The sequence below is a fragment of the Triplophysa rosa genome, linkage group LG15, assembly GCF_024868665.1.
Source record: "Triplophysa rosa linkage group LG15, Trosa_1v2, whole genome shotgun sequence".
NCBI lineage: Eukaryota > Metazoa > Chordata > Actinopteri > Cypriniformes > Nemacheilidae > Triplophysa > Triplophysa rosa.
In genome coordinates this window covers 9,814,311-9,831,943 of record NC_079904.1, presented here as the reverse complement: position 1 = coordinate 9,831,943, position 17,633 = coordinate 9,814,311, and the positions used below count along the sequence as shown (strand labels likewise).

Below are 17,633 nucleotides of genomic sequence, written 5' to 3'. Positions count from 1 at the left end.
TTTTGGAACATTCAGTTGTAAGCACAAGATAATACTTGTTTTCTTTGTGCAACTCAGATGTCCTGAATATATGCATTTTATTATTGCAAGCTATATGGTTTCTGTAATGCAGCATTTTACTTTGTTTGAAATATTATATATCTGTTTATGTTGAAATATATATTGCAACACATTTCAAAAGCCACAAAAACCATTTCAGCGAGGAATCTTTCTAGTTACAGGCTAAATTACTGGCCAGTCTAAATTATGCTGCAAATGACCATTGTTTTATTTTGTGAAAGTTATAACATTAACTGAATTCAAACAATTCCAAAGTAAAATCTGCACGATTACCGTTTTAACTGTCTTAAACACATAAAATCAACCAAGATTTATACTGTATATAACCAGACAGTACTTCATGCGTTTTGAATTTACAGCTTCTATTCATATACCAACAATGTCATTTTTTTATTGCACGTTTATTTAAACCATAAATATAAATGGGAGGCCGGACCACCATGAAGGAACATTGTGGAAAAGAACCAAAAGGCAAGATTATATAGAAGCAGCATAGAATAAATATTTGTGCATAGAGCTATGTGAAGCAGATCAGTGTATGTGTGTTTGGTGTGTTTCCAAAATGTATTTGCTGCATTGACCAATAGAAATTGAGAGAAAATCTGACTAGCCAGTTAAACTGAATTTTTTTGTTTTAGTTTTTTGTAAAAATTCCGAAGACCCATTGTAATTTTGTTCCTCATATTTTCAACTTAAAATGAATCTTAAAATCAACAGAAATATTTAGCATACAGTAGGTGTCGCTCTGGGGAAGTTTCCCTGTGATAAGAGTTGTTCCAAGATCTTTTCATTAGTTTATGTCTTTGGTTTAATTGCTCACGTTGCTTACATCAGCAAAGGCCAAAGTATGATTCTTAAAGTTTAATATAAGCCATTGCATTTCCTAATAAAGTTACCCGCCACCTGGCGAATATCTTCAGTCTCTGGATCTCCAGCATAACCTTTCAACTCTGAGATCTGCTGTGATCCCTAGCCAGCGCAATATGAATGCATTTAACAAAGTATACGCAGACCCAAACCTCTCAGAGAAGCAGTAAATCACCCAAGTAAACCCAGAATGCCACACTGGAGGTCAGGGAGGTTCACACTCGACCCACAGAATATAGTGAGGAACTGCAAGATTAACCCTGGGGGGAGTACCTGATGCAACATTCCACACTTCTTCTGAAGATATGCGTGCCTGCCTTCAGAAGAGGCCGGACTTGTCTATTTTTGTTCTTAAACTTGGAACCAACATTGACCTTGATCTACAATGTCTATTTTGCGTTATTTTTTAAAGCAGCTTTTTTAAACTATGTTGCAATTTGTTTCAAAGCACATGTAGGAGCATAGTCATGCAGAAGATGTGCACAAAATATCACTGGAAAGATTGTCGTCTGTCATTAGACTTGAAAGAAAAATCTTGTGGGAGAGAACAAATAACTGAATCAACAAAAAAGCAAATAAACATCCGTTTTACAATGTCTACCATCTGTTTATTATTCTGATGTATGAACCAAAATAATTGCTATACGTAAAAATAGCACTTTGCAAGTAAAAACTAAGTAAAAATGTTTACAGTCAAGCATCACTAACTGTACAAAAATAACAACACAACAAAGATAAAAACAATGAAGAACAGAACATCTTCACCTCAGTGTGCAAACTGTTTATACAGATGGAAATGCCTCCTCCTCAGGCTGCACTCCATGATAAATTATTTAAATAGCATTTATCTACACACACATATGAAACAGTCTTACAAACAGAGACAACAGACAGAACAATAATTTATCAACTTAACAAAAAGTACTGGACATTTGAAGGAGTACAAAAGAATAACTAAAAAAAAAAGGTGGTCTCCCATTTCACTCGATTTTCCATTGGTGTGTGGGGCCGGGTGTTTCTTCTGTCAGGAATACTATTTACAACTTGTGCTACAGTAGCGATAAGGCAACCGATTTGATTTCTTTAAGCAAAGGAAATAAAGTCATATGAAAAAGCGTTTGCTTGATCAAATTACAAAAGTCATGAGGTAATATTTGTACATCAACGTTCTCCTTTTTCTCTCTCTCTACAGAAAAGGCAGTCGAACACTGTTCAGAAGACCATCTCCTTAGAAACGACTTTCGTGATTAGCGCCTCACAGCCTTGCTTGTAAGGTTTTGTTTTCTTTTACATTTTAATAATTATTTTTTAGTGAGAGACAGACCCCTCTTACGCTTCTGGCAGCGCAGTCTGGCCAAACAATAAGCATTTTAAGTGCTACATACTATCTACATAGAACTCAGGTCTGAAAACTTGACCTCAACTTTCCCTTGGAGATCAGACGCTCGAATAACACAGGAGACTAGATTACTTGGTAGTCTAATGTCCGTATGTGGCGAGTTATTTCCTGTAATAAAGATTATTGTGGAACATTCATCACTTTGGAGAATCTTCAAACCTTTCATTATGCCATTTCTAATGAATTGTTAAAATTGTTTAACCATCTAGCCCTGAGAAAACTATGCTCACTAAACCACAAGATGTCTCCCACCAGCCCTTTATGAATGTACATGAAACTTAAGATGAGATTCAGCAAAGCTACATTTTAGACGGATAGAAATCCAGCTCAGACTGGAAGCAAAAACAAAAGCTGTATTCTTCTGCTCATTTTTAATGTTAAGAACAAAATTGTTTTTGATAAAATACTGATCATTGTAATAGGTTGCACTCTCTCTCTAAATTGGCCATAAATTGCTCATAATTATTTTCTGGAATGGAGAGAGAGGAGATAAAAAATGTTTTTGTGTGAATAAAGGTTTGAAGTGCATAGCTGTCTGCTGGGAGCTCTTCCCACACAGAGCTGAATGAGGTTTTTCAGGGAGATCTTAGTCTTCCCCAAAAAAAGCATAGCAACAGAGACTTTTCTGCTCTACCTGCTAATGATGGAGGGGTCCAGATTCTGAATTGGTAGCTAGCGACAATTACATTGAAATTGGCCGCCTGCTTTCTCACTCCACCAGTGTGTGAGCAACAGCAGAAAAAGTAACATCAAATCTGTCCCTGGACTTTGCCCGGAATACATATTTTAACAGAAAGGTGCATTCTTTGATATTCTTCCTGCCTGTGCAATTACATATCTGGAAAGATCAAAGAAACACAGTTAGTCTTGTGCTAGTGGAGTACATGATTGTAAAAAATATCATCTGTGTTGCTACTCACCTCTGCATTCATACTTGAGGTCTGAGAAGTAAACCATCTCTTGTGAGAAGACAAATAGACCCAGTCTTCCTCCTGCGTATGTTTTGTCATAAATTCTACCGGAATCTGCCATGATTTTTTTGCCTTCATACATGACCACTCTGAAATGTACAGAGAAATGTTAATTTAACACAATTTTCTCAAAAACGTTAATATTTTAAATATATGCACATCTGGTGATGTGTTCTGTAATAATACCTCATGTGTCCAGTTCTTGGTCTGTGCGTCAGGTGCCATCTGTAAGCAGTGAAATCCTTCCATCCAACATTCTTTGGGTCGTGCCACAGAGTGCGTACCTAAGAACATTTGAGTAGTAACATCAGTATTCATATAATCGTAAGGTTATTTTTATCACTGTGACCAGAGTGAAAACGTACCTGTCCTGAAGTATCTCCAGTGTGCCAGAGAGCATTCCTCAGGTGCTCGCCCGGCCCGGTGGTGGAGTTAACCACTTTAATTGACAGCCCTGAGTAACCCTGTGCTTTGGTAGGCGTGTGGGACCAGTAGGTCTGTGTGATCTGCTTCCACATAACCACGTAGAAACGAGAGCTGGACTGGTATCCGAAGACAAAGCCAGCGTAGTCATCATCTCTGTCTGTGTTGATGAAGAAGGTTCCGCTGAAGTCTACCGAGTTGAACTCATCAAAACCTATAAATCAAGTTTGGAAAAATATTGGTAAGAATTTCTATGTTGCTTATGTGAATTTAATATTATGTTTGTACTAATAACACACAGTACGTACCGACAGCAATACCGGGGTCGCAATTGACAGTCTGAACAAGTTCCTTGCCCTGGTGACGGACCACCCAGTTGGGGTCGATCTGAGAAGTGCCCTTGGGGTCCAGAGGTACCATCTGGAACTTGCGGAAGTCTGTCTCACTAATGTCAAAGTTCTCTGGGCAGACGTCATAGATATCTGGGACGCTGTCGTCGTCAAAGTCGTCTTTACAGGCATCTCCACGGCCATCGCCTATGAATGATAGGTTACATCTGTAAGAAGAAATCTTAATGCCAAATGTTAAAGATTTACACGCAAAAGTGCATTACTGACCATCAGAATCCACTTGATCTGAATTGGGAACCAGTCTGCAGTTGTCTTTTTCATCAGGGATGCCGTCGTTATCATCATCGTAGTCGCAGGCGTCACCTTTACCGTCCTTGTCGTGATCGGCCTGGTTTGCATTGGGAATGTATGGGCAGTTGTCTAGGTTGTTTTGGTGGCCGTCTTCATCGATATCTTGATTGCTGTCACATTTATCTCCAACACGATCAGAGTCAGAGTCGAGCTGTTGGGATAAGAGTGTAGATTTAACAAGTATCCAAATGCTGCAACACTAAATCACAAATGACATTTTTTTCTATGAGATTGGATCGGTAGCTTATTGAGTGTTTTGCTTGGATCTTTTGATAGTTCTCCTGAAAAAAAGTCAATAATCATCTTGTACAATAAGAGCTCAATGAAATCTCAAACAAAATGCAACCAAATTTACTCGGACACCAAAGTGCCAAGAGCAAATGCTTTCTTTATTCAAATATTTTAACCAGGATGAAACTTTTTAAAAGCTGTTCTGTGCTGGTTGGCCCATCTGTGCACACTTTCTCATGTTCATGCAGCTTGGCACTACCACAGTCACATTTCAGCGTCTAATGAGGAAAGGAGGGGTACATTCCATCTCTTCAGTTAAGCATGGCACAGGTGTGATCTGCAGGGATCTAGAGCCGACCGGGCATGCTTAAACCCACTGGCAAATCCACTCCTCCCTAATAACCATTCTTTACCTCCACATATCCTTTGGGTTAATTGAACACTATTGAGTGCCCTTGAAAAGCCCCCTATTGCTTTATTGTGCAGCTTGTGCTTCAAGGAAAGAGTGTGAACTCCTCTCATACATAGCTTAGTGAAGACTCAGAATACCCTCTTGGGGATTTTTAGGAACAGCTCTGAAGTTCATCTGAACAGTATATAGATATACAATCTATAGAAGGTATGTGAATTATTTAGTATAATGGACAAGATTGTTCTTTCTTTATTAAGTGTATATATACTGTTTATGAGATGGATAGAGGAATATACGTATATGATTTTATTTAAAGATAGATATACCTGGTCTGGGTTGTGTTCCAGAGGGCAGTTGTCACACTGGTCACCCACTCCATCCATATCTGTGTCTTTCTGGTCTACATTGTACAGATATGGGCAGTTGTCGTTTTCATTCAAAATACCTGAAAAAACATAAACGAATGGTTAAATCTGAGTGATTTACAGCTATAAAAGTTAATTCTAGAGTCTATGGATGACAAAACAAATATCAATCCATACCATCTCCATCAATGTCCACAGCACAGGCGTCTCCTTCACCATTGTTGTCAGTGTCAGTCTGATCCGGGTTGCTGTTGTATGGACAGTTATCACAGCGATCTCCCACATCGTCGCGGTCGTAGTCGTACTGTCTTGGGTTGAAGACGAGCGGGCAGTTGTCCTTTTTAAGAAAGAGACCACAATTCAGCATATGGCAAAGACACGCTACCCATTCTCCACAGGGTTCTCTCACATGAAGGTTGTTACTTTTAGATGTTAGGCTTGTAATTTGGCTGTGGCTATGTAGGTCTATTTACAGGAGTGCAGGGATAAAAGTGAGCCTTATTTCAGGATTCGGACCAAAGATAATATTGGATTAGCAAAATACACTGTGAGTCTTTCAGGGCAGTACCTCGCTGGTGGAATTTGAGGTTTGTATCCAAAAATGAAAGAGTTTACTTTACGCAGCACCTTTTTTCCACATTTGAAACTGTAAGCTCTGTATATTTTCGGTGGCTTTGCTCTCTTCATTCATACACAGCTCAAGTGTATAAATATTATTTTAGCTGACTGTAAGGAGGACTTGTGGAATGTATAGGCAATAATAGGGCTGTTTTTTTACCCTGTCGTCAGTAATGCCATCGTCGTCGTCGTCATTATCACAAGCGTCGCCGATTCCATCCTTGTCATAGTCTTCTTGGCCAGAGTTTGGAAGATTGGGACAGTTATCCTTTTAAAAATAATATATTTACATTTATTCGTTATCGTCCAAAGCAACTTACAAATAAGGGAGCATAGAGCATATCTGCTATTTGCCATTTTATAACAAATTAAAGTGATAGTTCACCCAAAAATGAAAATTCTGTCATCATTTACTCACGCTCTTGTCATTTCAAACCTGTTTGACTTTCTTTCTTCTGCAGAACACAAAAGAAAATATTTTGAAGAATGTTGATAACCAAACAACGCCGGAACCCATTCACTTTGTCATTGGTTTTGTGTCTATATAATAGAAGTGAATTTCAAAATATATTCTTTTGTGCTCTGCAGAAGAAAGAAAGTCATACAGGTTTGAAATGACAAGAGCATGAGTAAATGATGACAGAATCTTCATGTATTGACTTTCCTGTATGACTTTCTTTCTTCTGCAGAGCACAAAAGAAGATATTTTGAAATTCACTTCCATTATATAAACACAAAACCAATGACAAAGTGAATGGGTTCCGGCGTTGTTTGGTTATCAACATTCTTCAAAATATCTTCTTTTGTGTTCTGCAGAAGAAAGAAAGTCATACAGGTTTGAAATGACAAGAGCGTGAGTAAATGATGACAGAATTTTCATTTTTGGGTGAACTATCACTTTAATTTGTTATAAAATGGCAAATAACACCATATGCTCTATGCTCCCTTATTTGTAAGTTGCAGAATAAAGAAAGTCATACAGGCTTGAAATGACAAGTAGATGTAAATGGTAAATGATGACAGAATTTTCATTTTGGGTGAACTAGCCCTTTAATCAAATCCTACCTTCTTGCAGTGATAGGTGGCGTTCTCCACACACACAAGATCAGCATTAGGCCATCCGTCAAGATCCGTGTCCTCCCCACAGATGTGTCCATTTCCAGCAAAACCAGGTCTGCATTCACAACGGTACATGGGATCTGCGAAATGGCCCAGGTAGTTGCAGCGAGCATTCTTGTTGCAGTCATGGCTGCCGTCGAGGCAGGGATTACGGGGTGTGCACACCTGCATCAACGACACATCGGTCATCACGCGTCTATTCGCAAGAAGGTATTCATAACCTGTCAGTGGTTTCTCATTTACCTGTTTCTTAGAAGTGGCGTCCTCCACTCCTCGTCCAAACGGCTGAGGGCCGGTGTAGCGTGTGGGGCATGGCAGGCAGTTATAGCCGGGCACTGTGTTCTCACACCGGTGGACTCCATTGAATTCAAAGCAAGCATCAGGAACCTTTTCACACTGTAAAGGAGAGAAAGAACATCTTAATGAGAATGAAAATAACTTTCCAGGATAAAAATATTCAGGATAAAAAACTTAAAAAGCACTTTTAGTCTGTATGTTTTCTTTAAAAGGGAGTTTTAGGTTTAAAAACAAGTAAAAAGTAATTTTGGTACAAAAATTTGCTTATTTCATCCTCTTTGGTGTATTTCTTGTTTTAAGCCTAAACCTCATCACATTTTTAGATTTCTCTAATAATAGATTTAATGTTATTGTGTTCCTTTTTATATACAGTATAAATATCTTTTTGTGGGGGATGTTTGAATATATTTACTAGAAAACAACAAGCGTGTTTCTACTTATAACCATAAAATTTAGAAATGTACTTGACCTCATTGATGTCTTTGCAGTCGATTCCATTTCCAGTGTAACCTGTGGGACATTTTCCACACTTCCAGGATCCATCTGGGAAGCTTGTGCACTGGGCTCCAGCAAAGCACGGATTCGAAAGACATCCATCTGTGTTAAATTTACAGAGATAAGTGAGCAATTTCACTACAATTTTACAACAGATTAGCCTCGGCTACAGGGTTGAGAGACATTATTGCTCACCAATCGGGCAGACTTGTTTGTTGCACAGCTGGGTGCTCTTTGCATCTCCCACGCATTCTTTACCGCCATACTTGGGTGCTGGATTATTGCAAAGACGCTTACGGCTTTGGACTCCACCACCACAGGTGGTGGAACAAGCATCCCAAGGTGACCATGGTCCCCAACCACCATTGACTATGAAAACAAACCATTTAGAAACCAAAAACAGTTTTAAAGGACTTTAGCTATGCTCGGTGGCTGTACTTACTTGGACATGGCGATTTCTCACACCTCTCTGTTTGCCGGCCTTCGCCCTGGCAATCTTTGCCTTCCATCTGGGGCGTTGGAGAGTTACAAAGACGAATGCGTGTGATGACGCCGACCCCACAGGTAACAGAGCAGGATGACCATGGTGACCAATGACTCCAGCTGCCATCTTGCTTAACTATCAAATGAGAGATGCAAGAAGCGTTTACTTTTCTCCAGCCCACCAACAGAAACCCTATAAAGGTGTCATCAGTGGGCGTCACTCACATCGCTTGTCGCACTCCTGAAGGTAGCAGTCTCTCGTCTGCACCGACGTGCCCTCGCAGTTGTTATTGATGCGGTCACAGGAGCGCCCGCGCTGCTGAATGCCCCTTCCACAGGACACGGAACAATGGGTCCATTCAGACCAGGGGGACCAGCCATCCTCAGCGGAGTCGCTCGCTATCGACAGAGCAAAACGAGACAATAGGAGAGCTATTCCTACTTTCTAAAGCAGCAAAATGGAGAAAAGCTTTTAATACTGGTCCTTAATGGATTCAATTTAGCCAGGGCAGCTTGTGACAGAACACTCCAGGGTACACTGGCATGAGCCGAACAGTTGGAATGCAGGGGGAAATGTCAGTGTACTTGACGCACAGGGATACCTTTTGACTACCTCTCCAAATGTGGAAATGAAATTCGCAAACACCCTTAATTATCCCGAATGCGTGAGGCTGATTTTCATTTAAACGTATGACAGACCGTTAAGACGTGTCAACGGCGCTGCTGTGTCTGCTTTGTTGACTCGCTGCCAAACAGCACCAATTTTCCATCTCTATTTAACCAATTTGGACAATTATGGCCATTTAGTGTTTCAGTGATGCACAATAGCTCTACTGTTCCATTCATTAGGAAAACTTCAGTTGAAGTCTATTGTGTGATGTAAGAATGACTGGGGATGTTTGGAAAGCAACAGCTCTTTTAACACAAAAGCTTTTATAAAACATGTTATTGCTTGGTGTAGAGTACTTTCAAGTGTACACTGCAGCCCAAAGTCAGAAAATGCTGGATTATTATTTTTATTATTGGATTATTTTGGTTGGGTCAAAAAGGAACAATCCCAACATGTTTGGTTAAAGGGAAAAGTCACCCAAAAATAAAAATGCATCATATTAGAAAAAAACTATGGTACTACTATGGTAATCAGCGGTGCCCCAGAACTGGTTGGTTTCACATATTTTTCAAAATATCTTCTTTTGTTTTCAACAAACCAAAGAAATTGATACAGGATTGAAACAACTTGAGGGTGAGTAAATGATGACAGAATTTTTTGGGTGAACTATCCCTTTAAATGAACCCAGAAAGTGTCCATATTTGACCCTATGGGTTGAAACAACCCAGCATAAGTTAATTTATAACTCAACGGTTATAATTGTCCCCTTTTGACCCAACCGTGGGTTAAAAATTACCCAGCATTTTTTTGAACGGTGCATGTACTTGGCAGACAAAATATGAACATATATGTAGTTCAGTACTTACGCGTTCCACATCGAGGGCAGCACTCCCCATCAGGCACCGTGGCATTTGCACATGGAATTAGGGGACACGAGATCTTCCGGCACACCGTTGCAGAGTTCTGCAGTCAACACAATTTCTTTTGTTAATTATTTGTTACATATCCACAACTAGTGCATTTGGTTTGTGAATCAATCTCTTGCTCTCTGCTTAAGTCTCTATTATTAGGCATGTGACTGTTTCTCAGTTTGATACAAAGTGCATCAAAGAAGAATGGCATGTACTGTATATATTTAGTACCCTAAATTTAGTTTTCAAAGTTTGGTTTAACCTACTGTTCAAGTATTCTCTTTAGTTACCTCAGTTTCCTACTTTTAATTACAGACTATGTGCTTCAGGAAACACACCCAGCTTATGTCTGCCGCAATGGACAGGAGTCACAGGACTTAGGCTAGCACTGTGTATGTATACACGGAGACGTGGCTCTCATCTCTCTAACACACAAATTAGTGGTTTAATGACAGAGTAGAGAGCTCTCAGGGTTTAACAGGTGCATGTCTGCAGAGTATTGGGTTCCTACCTGGCAAGTGCACTCTGTGCAGTCATCTACTGTCCATTCGTCCTTGTTTTTGTGCATAATTCCGTTGTGAAGACAGACACCGTTATGAACTCCTATGCGGTTCATGAGCATGTTGTTCTTATCGGTCTAGAAATACAACAACGAGGGTTTCGTTTGGTTAATATACAACACAGGTTCACTATGCTAGTTTCATTTTGTATCGTTATTTATATCTATATACAACAACATCTACTGTTCAATTCAGTTGATGTTTTGTAAATACGTTAGCCCTCTTCTGTACATTCCAGCATTTTTAGAGCAACTAACAATGCACAATTTTGTTACTTGTAAAATGATTAACTTGGTCCTCACTACTTTGCGGAGTTCATTGGACAGCTCTTGCACCACCACACCAAGACCTTTGAGTTCCTTGAACATGCTGGCCAGATCGTCACACGAAAAGCCACAAATCATCTGCAGATCTATAAAGTAGAAATATGCATTTGCACAAGTTAAACCCGCACAGCTATTCTAAGATAACACTTAAATGTTGTATAACATTTATTTGTATTGTGAATCGGCTACTCAAAAGATATTACCTTTTGTTTTGTGTCCAGTGTAATCAGTTCTGATGGCAGGACTGGATCCATTTATGGGATTTTCAAGGGTGATGATATTTGTCATATGTGTGGCTGTAAGTTAATAAAATGGAAAAAGTTCACTGAAAAGTTGATAATAGCTATGGTAAAGGCTGAAGAGTGTAAAGGGAGCTCAAAGTATTTAATTTGCTATTGTTCATTCATTGGCTAAGTGAATAACGGCAGTGCGTCCTCAGTGTTGCATTGAAAGACATGAACAGAGCCTGCATTACGCACAACCCAAGCTGCACTCCGCGCGCACATTTATCATCCCGATATTCAAAAGCGCTCGCCCAAAGTTAATGAGCCACACATCGTTGCGTGTGTTGAACATCACACTTACAGCTTTGGCATCCTTTATTCCTCAGAATCGCCTCCAGTGTCGTTCCGAAAACAAAGCGCACGTTTTGCAGCACACCCTAAAACATTTACAAATGGTTACATTTATGCAGCCACCTCGGTTAGCTGTACTTTTGGGCATGCATATTCACAGGATACACTGAAATCCAAACTCACCATAAACTTGTCCTTCACAGCGCCCTTGCCGACCCTTAAGCTCGCCACACCTGGGATCTCCTGAGTGAGGATTGTCTGGATAGAAGCGTCAAGCTCCGCCGTATTCACCTCCTCGCATCCCACGTAAAATTGAACCCTGTCCTCTTGCACGAAAAGAGTGATGTTTTTCCAGTGTCCCACAGACAAATCCGCTTCCTCAATGGACACCACCTGTTGTTTGTTCTCGGTGGAGTAAACGATGTCCAGGGTGTTTGCCTTCCCGTTGGAGACGATCTCGAATACGGGTCCGGATCCATCATTCTTCTCCACGGTCAGGATGCTTCCCCTCGTCCTCTTGAACTGTTTAAAATTGGCCAGGAACAGGAATCCCCTCTCCGCGTGAATGGAATCGATAAGGTCCCTGAAGGTTCTCTCGGGAACCGGGGGGATCAGGTCGGGGTTCAGGATCTTGTAGGCGGGACTGTAGGGGTCGTCGCCTTTTACCAGAGTGACCCCGTGGTTTTTCCGGGGCACTTGAACGAGCTCGAACAGGTCGTAAACGCTGTTGTCGTCTCTACTTTCTAGGGATTCAAAAGTTATAGCATTTCGTTAAAATGCGCTTTTTAGATGTAGCCTATGAGAAGTTTTAATAAAATGCGAAAATAATGTTATATCTTAAATTATTACACCGAAACACCATACGAGCTTTTTCTATCATCGCTCACCTGCGACTCTCGCGCTCTCGCAGGTCCAAAGCATCAATAGCAAAAAGATCACCGTTGACTTCATTTTAGTGCTTGTTTGTTTTACCTATCAAATACAGGTATAACATGAATATAGCCTAAACAAAAGTACAGAGAATAAATAAAATGCAAATCTCTGTTAAACTATTACTCTCGTTTCCACATATTTGCAAATAAAGAAGAAACGCACCTTCTCACCCGTTCCAAACAGCAGAAACTGTATAAATCCCGGAAAAGTGATTATAATTTCCAAGATGCGTGAATCAAAAGTTGTTTCAAAATAAAGCGGTAAAGTTCTCCCCGTGAACCGCGATCTTACCACATTCGGTCTTTCTTTTGCTGTAGTTACAGTGGCCAAATCTAACTATTACCAAGGAGAACAAAGTGCTATTTAAATAGTTTCATGACATTCCTGATCGCGTCTCCTCCAATCAGATGCGGGAAGGGAAAAGGGACGAGCTTGCGAGCGTTCGTCTGAGAACACGAGGGGGAAAACGCACCACATTCCAATGAGCACATTCCATAAACATACTTTTGATTTTCGTGACCACTGCTTCCGTTTTGTGGCTTTTTATTTGCCCCCGTCCTGATTATTTTTGTATCAAGATATTATTTCTTTAGCTCATTCCCTGATTCCAGTCATTCCATTTCATTGAATGCTCCGTCTACCCAACCGGTATTTTGTTTAATATTGTGGCAGGTTATAATGAATGACAGCTACGTTTAATGTTCAAAGTGGACTATTTCGTTTTAGTCTATTTTTACTTGTTTAGAAAATGTTTCTGATAACCAGCACTCAATCTCTAACAATCGGTTACTGCCATGTGAAAGGATGCTCATGGGATAAAAGTGGGTGCTGTAACACGTCTCTCCGCTAGAGGCCGTTCTGTTGTTATTGGAGTACTTGAGTCTCCTGAATGACTTCTGTTTCAGAAGTGTTTCTGTATAGCATTCAGAAAAAGAGAATGCTGGTCTAAACCTTTTAATCGATATCAGACAGAACACCAGTACTATCTGTGGAGAAAGTTTTTTATTTCTTTTTTTATTTATAACTTTATATTTCTTTGTTTTACTTATGTTCTGAAAATTGAACATACATTTTCAACCTGGTTGAAAATCTGCCATACACTGTATACAATTTTAAGGCAAAGTATTGCACAAACATATGGAGCTCTTTTGTTGTGCATTTCTGCTTGTGTGTTGTGACTTCAGCATCTTTGACTGGCTCAGTTAAGATGAAGAAAAGAAGAAAAGAGGATCAGCCAACCATTTCCTATTCCTACTCAAAACAGATTTTATTTGAAATACCCAAGGATTTGAAATAGGAAGTATGCAGACTTGTGCTGGGTAGACCTCAGTAGTGTTGATTATTTGAATAAAACGTCACAGGAATGAAGGCACTTCAATTCAACTGAATGTGCATATGGCTTCCTTAAATCTATATTCTCAGCTGAAGTTTCATAAAAAATATTATGGCATATATTACGTCAAATCCAGATTTATCTTTTCCTATCCTAATTCCAGTTCTGTTGGCTTTAAAGGGATAGTTCACCCAAAAATGAAAATAATTTACTCACCCAAGTTGTTCCAAACCTGTATACATTTCTTTGTTCGGTTGAACACAAAAAAAGATATTTGGAAGAATGCTTGTAACCAAAAAGTTCTTGGCCACCATTGACTAGGAAAATTTAAAATGATAAGGTGCCCCAGAACATTTTTGCTTTCATACTTTTTTCAAGATATCTTCTTTTGTGTTCAACAGAACAAAAAAAAAAACACATTAATTTTCCTACTATGGAAGTCAATGGTGCCTCAGAATTGTCGGTTGCTAACATTCTTTCAAATATCTTTTTTTGTGTGTTCAGCCGAACAAATGAATGTGTCACGACTGGCGTGCAAGAGAGAAGAACCCAAGCGCAGGCAGGCAGTGAAGGGGTTAACAGAAAATATTTATTACAAAAACACACAAAACAAAACCCACGAGGGGGTATAAAACAGGAACTAAACTAAGAAACAAACTTGAAATAAAAGACTTCCCACGAGGGGGGCAAAATGAAAACCAGAACACTAAACCAAACTAAAGGAAACGACCAAACGTCTTAAATCATAAAACACAAAACTCACGAAACACGAACAGGGCAAGGACCAGGAACATGGGTGAGAGCACAAACATAATCCACACAGTACAATCCACGAGCACAAGACAAAGAAACAAGAGGGTATTTAAAGGGAAGACAAACGAGGGATAACGACACGGGGCAGGTGTGGGTAATCAAACACTTAGGGAAAGATAACGAGGAAACAAGAGGAATGGGGCCAATGACAAGACACTGGAGAGAACGTATATTACTGTCAAATGGACAATAATATGTTTCTCTCCACACATAACCAAAGACTTTGTCATGGCTCTGCTACAGGACCAAGAAAAACATGACTAAGGAAGCAGAGCCATGACAGAATGTATACAGGTTTGGAACAAGTCGGGGGTAAATCATGACAGAATTTTTATTTTTGGGTGAACTCCCCCTTTAAGGATGAATGTGGAATTAAAGATTAAAGGATTCATTTAAGGATGAATCTTTGGAAAATGTTGAAAATTCAGTATTGTGTTTTACATTTTAAACAATTTCATCCGGGGGTGACTATTTTAGATAAGCATTATTGTTTGGGGGGACATAGTGATAAATCTCACCTTACAGGCTTGTGTGGACAGATGTTTGATCTGCAGTCAGCAGCACGGACCATCATTGCTAAGTGTTGACTCTTTGTATCCTGCAGCCATGTTGGCCTATTGTGCTCAAAAATATGGCTTCCTGTCATGAGACGCTGTCAGTCTAAGCGTCTCCCACATAACTCAGCTGATCAGCTTCCAAAGCTCTGTCATGGAAACCATACTCTCTCTCCCAGTGATGCACATACGCTTCTCTCGGGAACCTGAGTTGACCAGTTGCAGTTGAGGTGACAATATTCCAGTTATGAATCTGCTGGTTACATTTAGTGTGGAACATTATAAATTAGGTGAGAAAAATCTCTTTAAAACAAACACCTGCATTTCTAAAGTTCATACATATCTTCTCGTTTCTTTTCGCTTGCAATGTTTATCAGCTTAACAGGCAATATAATCAGATGTCTATCTGATGTCTTGATCTGTTACGACATGCACAAGTCCAGATAAAAAAACGATACGATTAAGCAACTGCTAACTCACTGCCCTATAAATGCAGGAGGGGCAAACAAATGAAGTTGTTTTTTCTCATCCCAATTCCTCTCAATGTAAAATTGTGGTCGTTGCACACTCAACTCAACTCAACTTTATTTATATAGTGCTTTTTACAATTTTCATTGTTACAAAGCAGCTGTACATAAGACATATTGACTATAAGCAAACCAATTAAAGTTGTACCTGCAAAAACAAGAAAAAGGAGAAAACAAAGAAGACAGACATACCCACATACAAAACACTCCACACACACAATATGCACACGTACTAACACACATACACATAGACACACACACACGGACGCGGATGCACGCACACACACACATACACAGACAAGTACGCGCACACACAAAGACACGCACACACACACACACACGCACACACACACACGCACACGCACACACGCACAGGCTTTGGTTGACTATCCCCGTGGGGACAGTCCATAGGCGTAATGTTTTTATACTGTACAAACTGTATATTCTATCCCCTATCCCTAACCCTATTCGTAAGCATTTTTAGAATTTTGGTGAGGAATAAATATTGTTCTAAGATTACACATTTTATTAGCTGTTTGTTACTCTTGGGATCTCAAGGTTTCCATCTGTCCGCCACGGTGACAGACGAGTCCCCTCATGTGTTGGTGTGTATTCAGGTTTAGGTCCCCAGCCGGGATATACAAACATGAACGCACACCACACACACACACACACACACACGCATAAATTCCTATATGCAATATTAATTAAGTAAAACTTTAAGATTCTAAAGCAGCCCCCCCGGTCAGGCAGATAGTGCAAAAACAGTATGCAAACGGTGGCGAGGAACCCAAAACTCTAATCGAGAAAAAAAACCTCAGGAGAACCCAGGCCCAACCAGGGGATTCCAGTTCCCCTCTGGCAAAAGCTGCTGCCTCTGCACAAGCTCCAGAGAACTTGCACAACAAGGCTAAATAAAATAAATAAACTTGCTAATAAGGTAAATTATAGTTTAAGATTATCATTAATAATCTAATAGCATTTGAAATTTTGTGGTGAAGACATGTCAAGAGACCGCGTCCTTCTTTATCCAGCTCTATCATCTCAGCTCTTGTCAGGTCGCCGCTTCCCATTCTCCGCTCTACCATCAGGTCTGGCCATGAACTGCATCCTGCTCGCTGTGGTAACCTTGGAACAATGAGACAAGACTGGCTGAGAGTAGAGTACTGTTCTGCACTCTTTGATGCAACAAGTACATCAGTTGTGTTTTTGGTTCCGGTTTATCTAACTAGTGCAGCCTAAACCCTCAGAAGATTTATATTATGGAAGTCCAGTGTATGCACACCCACCGTTTCAGAAACCAGTTGCCTCAGGGCTTATTTGTTTTAATGGTTTACATAAATGCTTTTTAGACGCTTGCATTCATATCTTTATTACCTTATTTTCTTGAGTGTTTGACTTTTGGGTAAATAAAAAATAAATATAGATAAAGCATAGGCCTATTTGCTTCAAAGCATATGCAACTGAGCGCACACCAGTAGATGTATAAGATCACCTCAAGAACTTTTACTTTAATATTCAGAGTAATTTATTAGAATATTCTTCAATTAGAATGAATTTAAAGCTAAACAAATTCCATTGTGAAGTCTAAGCATGTGTTTGTGGCTAGACAGCAGTCTTGGTTACTATTGCCATCCCAAACAACCTACAGTAGAAGTAGGACATTTTAATACCGTAAACAAATAACTTCGTCTGGAACCAGCCAAACATTTGGATAGAGAAACTTAAGTATTTTGTTTATGTCTCCGATCCAGTCATTTAGAAGGAAATCTGTTTTAAACGGCAATAATACATCATAAGAATGGCATGTCCATGTGAACACAACCAAATGCTCATCCCTAACCTGAGGTCTCAGGCCACACAAATTCATTAGGAGTAACAATACCAAAGAAGCAAGGAATGTTGCTTTGCATATTTCGTCATGGACTATTTTGTTTGACTCTGAATGCAGTAATTCAGCCTTGAATTGGGCTTGAATTAGAAAGAAACAGCTGGAGCATTTCACAGGTTTAGACCGGACTGTGGCCACCTGTGCAGCTGTTCCAGTAAT

General features: G+C 39.8%; 1 protein-coding gene across 2 annotated transcripts; it reads right to left on the bottom strand.

Annotated features, from left to right (window-relative positions):
- Positions 1–1,515: 1,515 nt before the first annotated feature.
- thbs1b (thrombospondin 1b) lies at positions 1,516–12,710 on the bottom strand. 2 transcript variants are annotated; one of them, XM_057353178.1, is made up of 23 exons: positions 12,519–12,710; positions 12,311–12,395; positions 11,607–12,166; positions 11,434–11,509; positions 11,052–11,144; positions 10,825–10,934; positions 10,474–10,599; positions 9,918–10,014; positions 8,667–8,840; positions 8,401–8,577; positions 8,154–8,327; positions 7,933–8,060; positions 7,410–7,562; positions 7,113–7,331; positions 6,208–6,315; positions 5,607–5,766; positions 5,391–5,509; positions 4,338–4,572; positions 4,029–4,256; positions 3,663–3,934; positions 3,484–3,581; positions 3,247–3,386; positions 1,516–3,164 (listed from the first exon to the last, which is right to left on the bottom strand). In XM_057353178.1, exons 2-23 carry the CDS (start codon positions 12,372–12,374, stop codon positions 3,157–3,159), a joined length of 3,519 nt encoding a protein of 1,172 aa, XP_057209161.1. In that variant the 5' UTR covers positions 12,375–12,395; positions 12,519–12,710; the 3' UTR covers positions 1,516–3,156. The 2 variants fall into 2 exon arrangements, with proteins under 2 accessions (XP_057209161.1, XP_057209162.1); XM_057353179.1 differs by having other exon boundaries at positions 12,527–12,710.
- Positions 12,711–17,633: the final 4,923 nt, after the last annotated feature.

Bases quoted from the DNA above. Each gene is read 5' to 3' on its own strand.
- thbs1b (XM_057353178.1), bottom strand. From the start codon at position 12,374: ATGAAGTCAACGGTGATCTTTTTGCTATTGATGCTTTGGACCTGCGAG. The intron at 11,510-11,606 runs GTGAGTTTGGAT...TAAATGTTTTAG, and splicing joins CTGTGAAGGACAAGTTTATG to GGTGTGCTGCAAAACGTGCG. The intron at 8,061-8,153 runs GTGAGCAATAAT...AATTTAACACAG, and splicing joins CAAACAAGTCTGCCCGATTG to ATGGATGTCTTTCGAATCCG.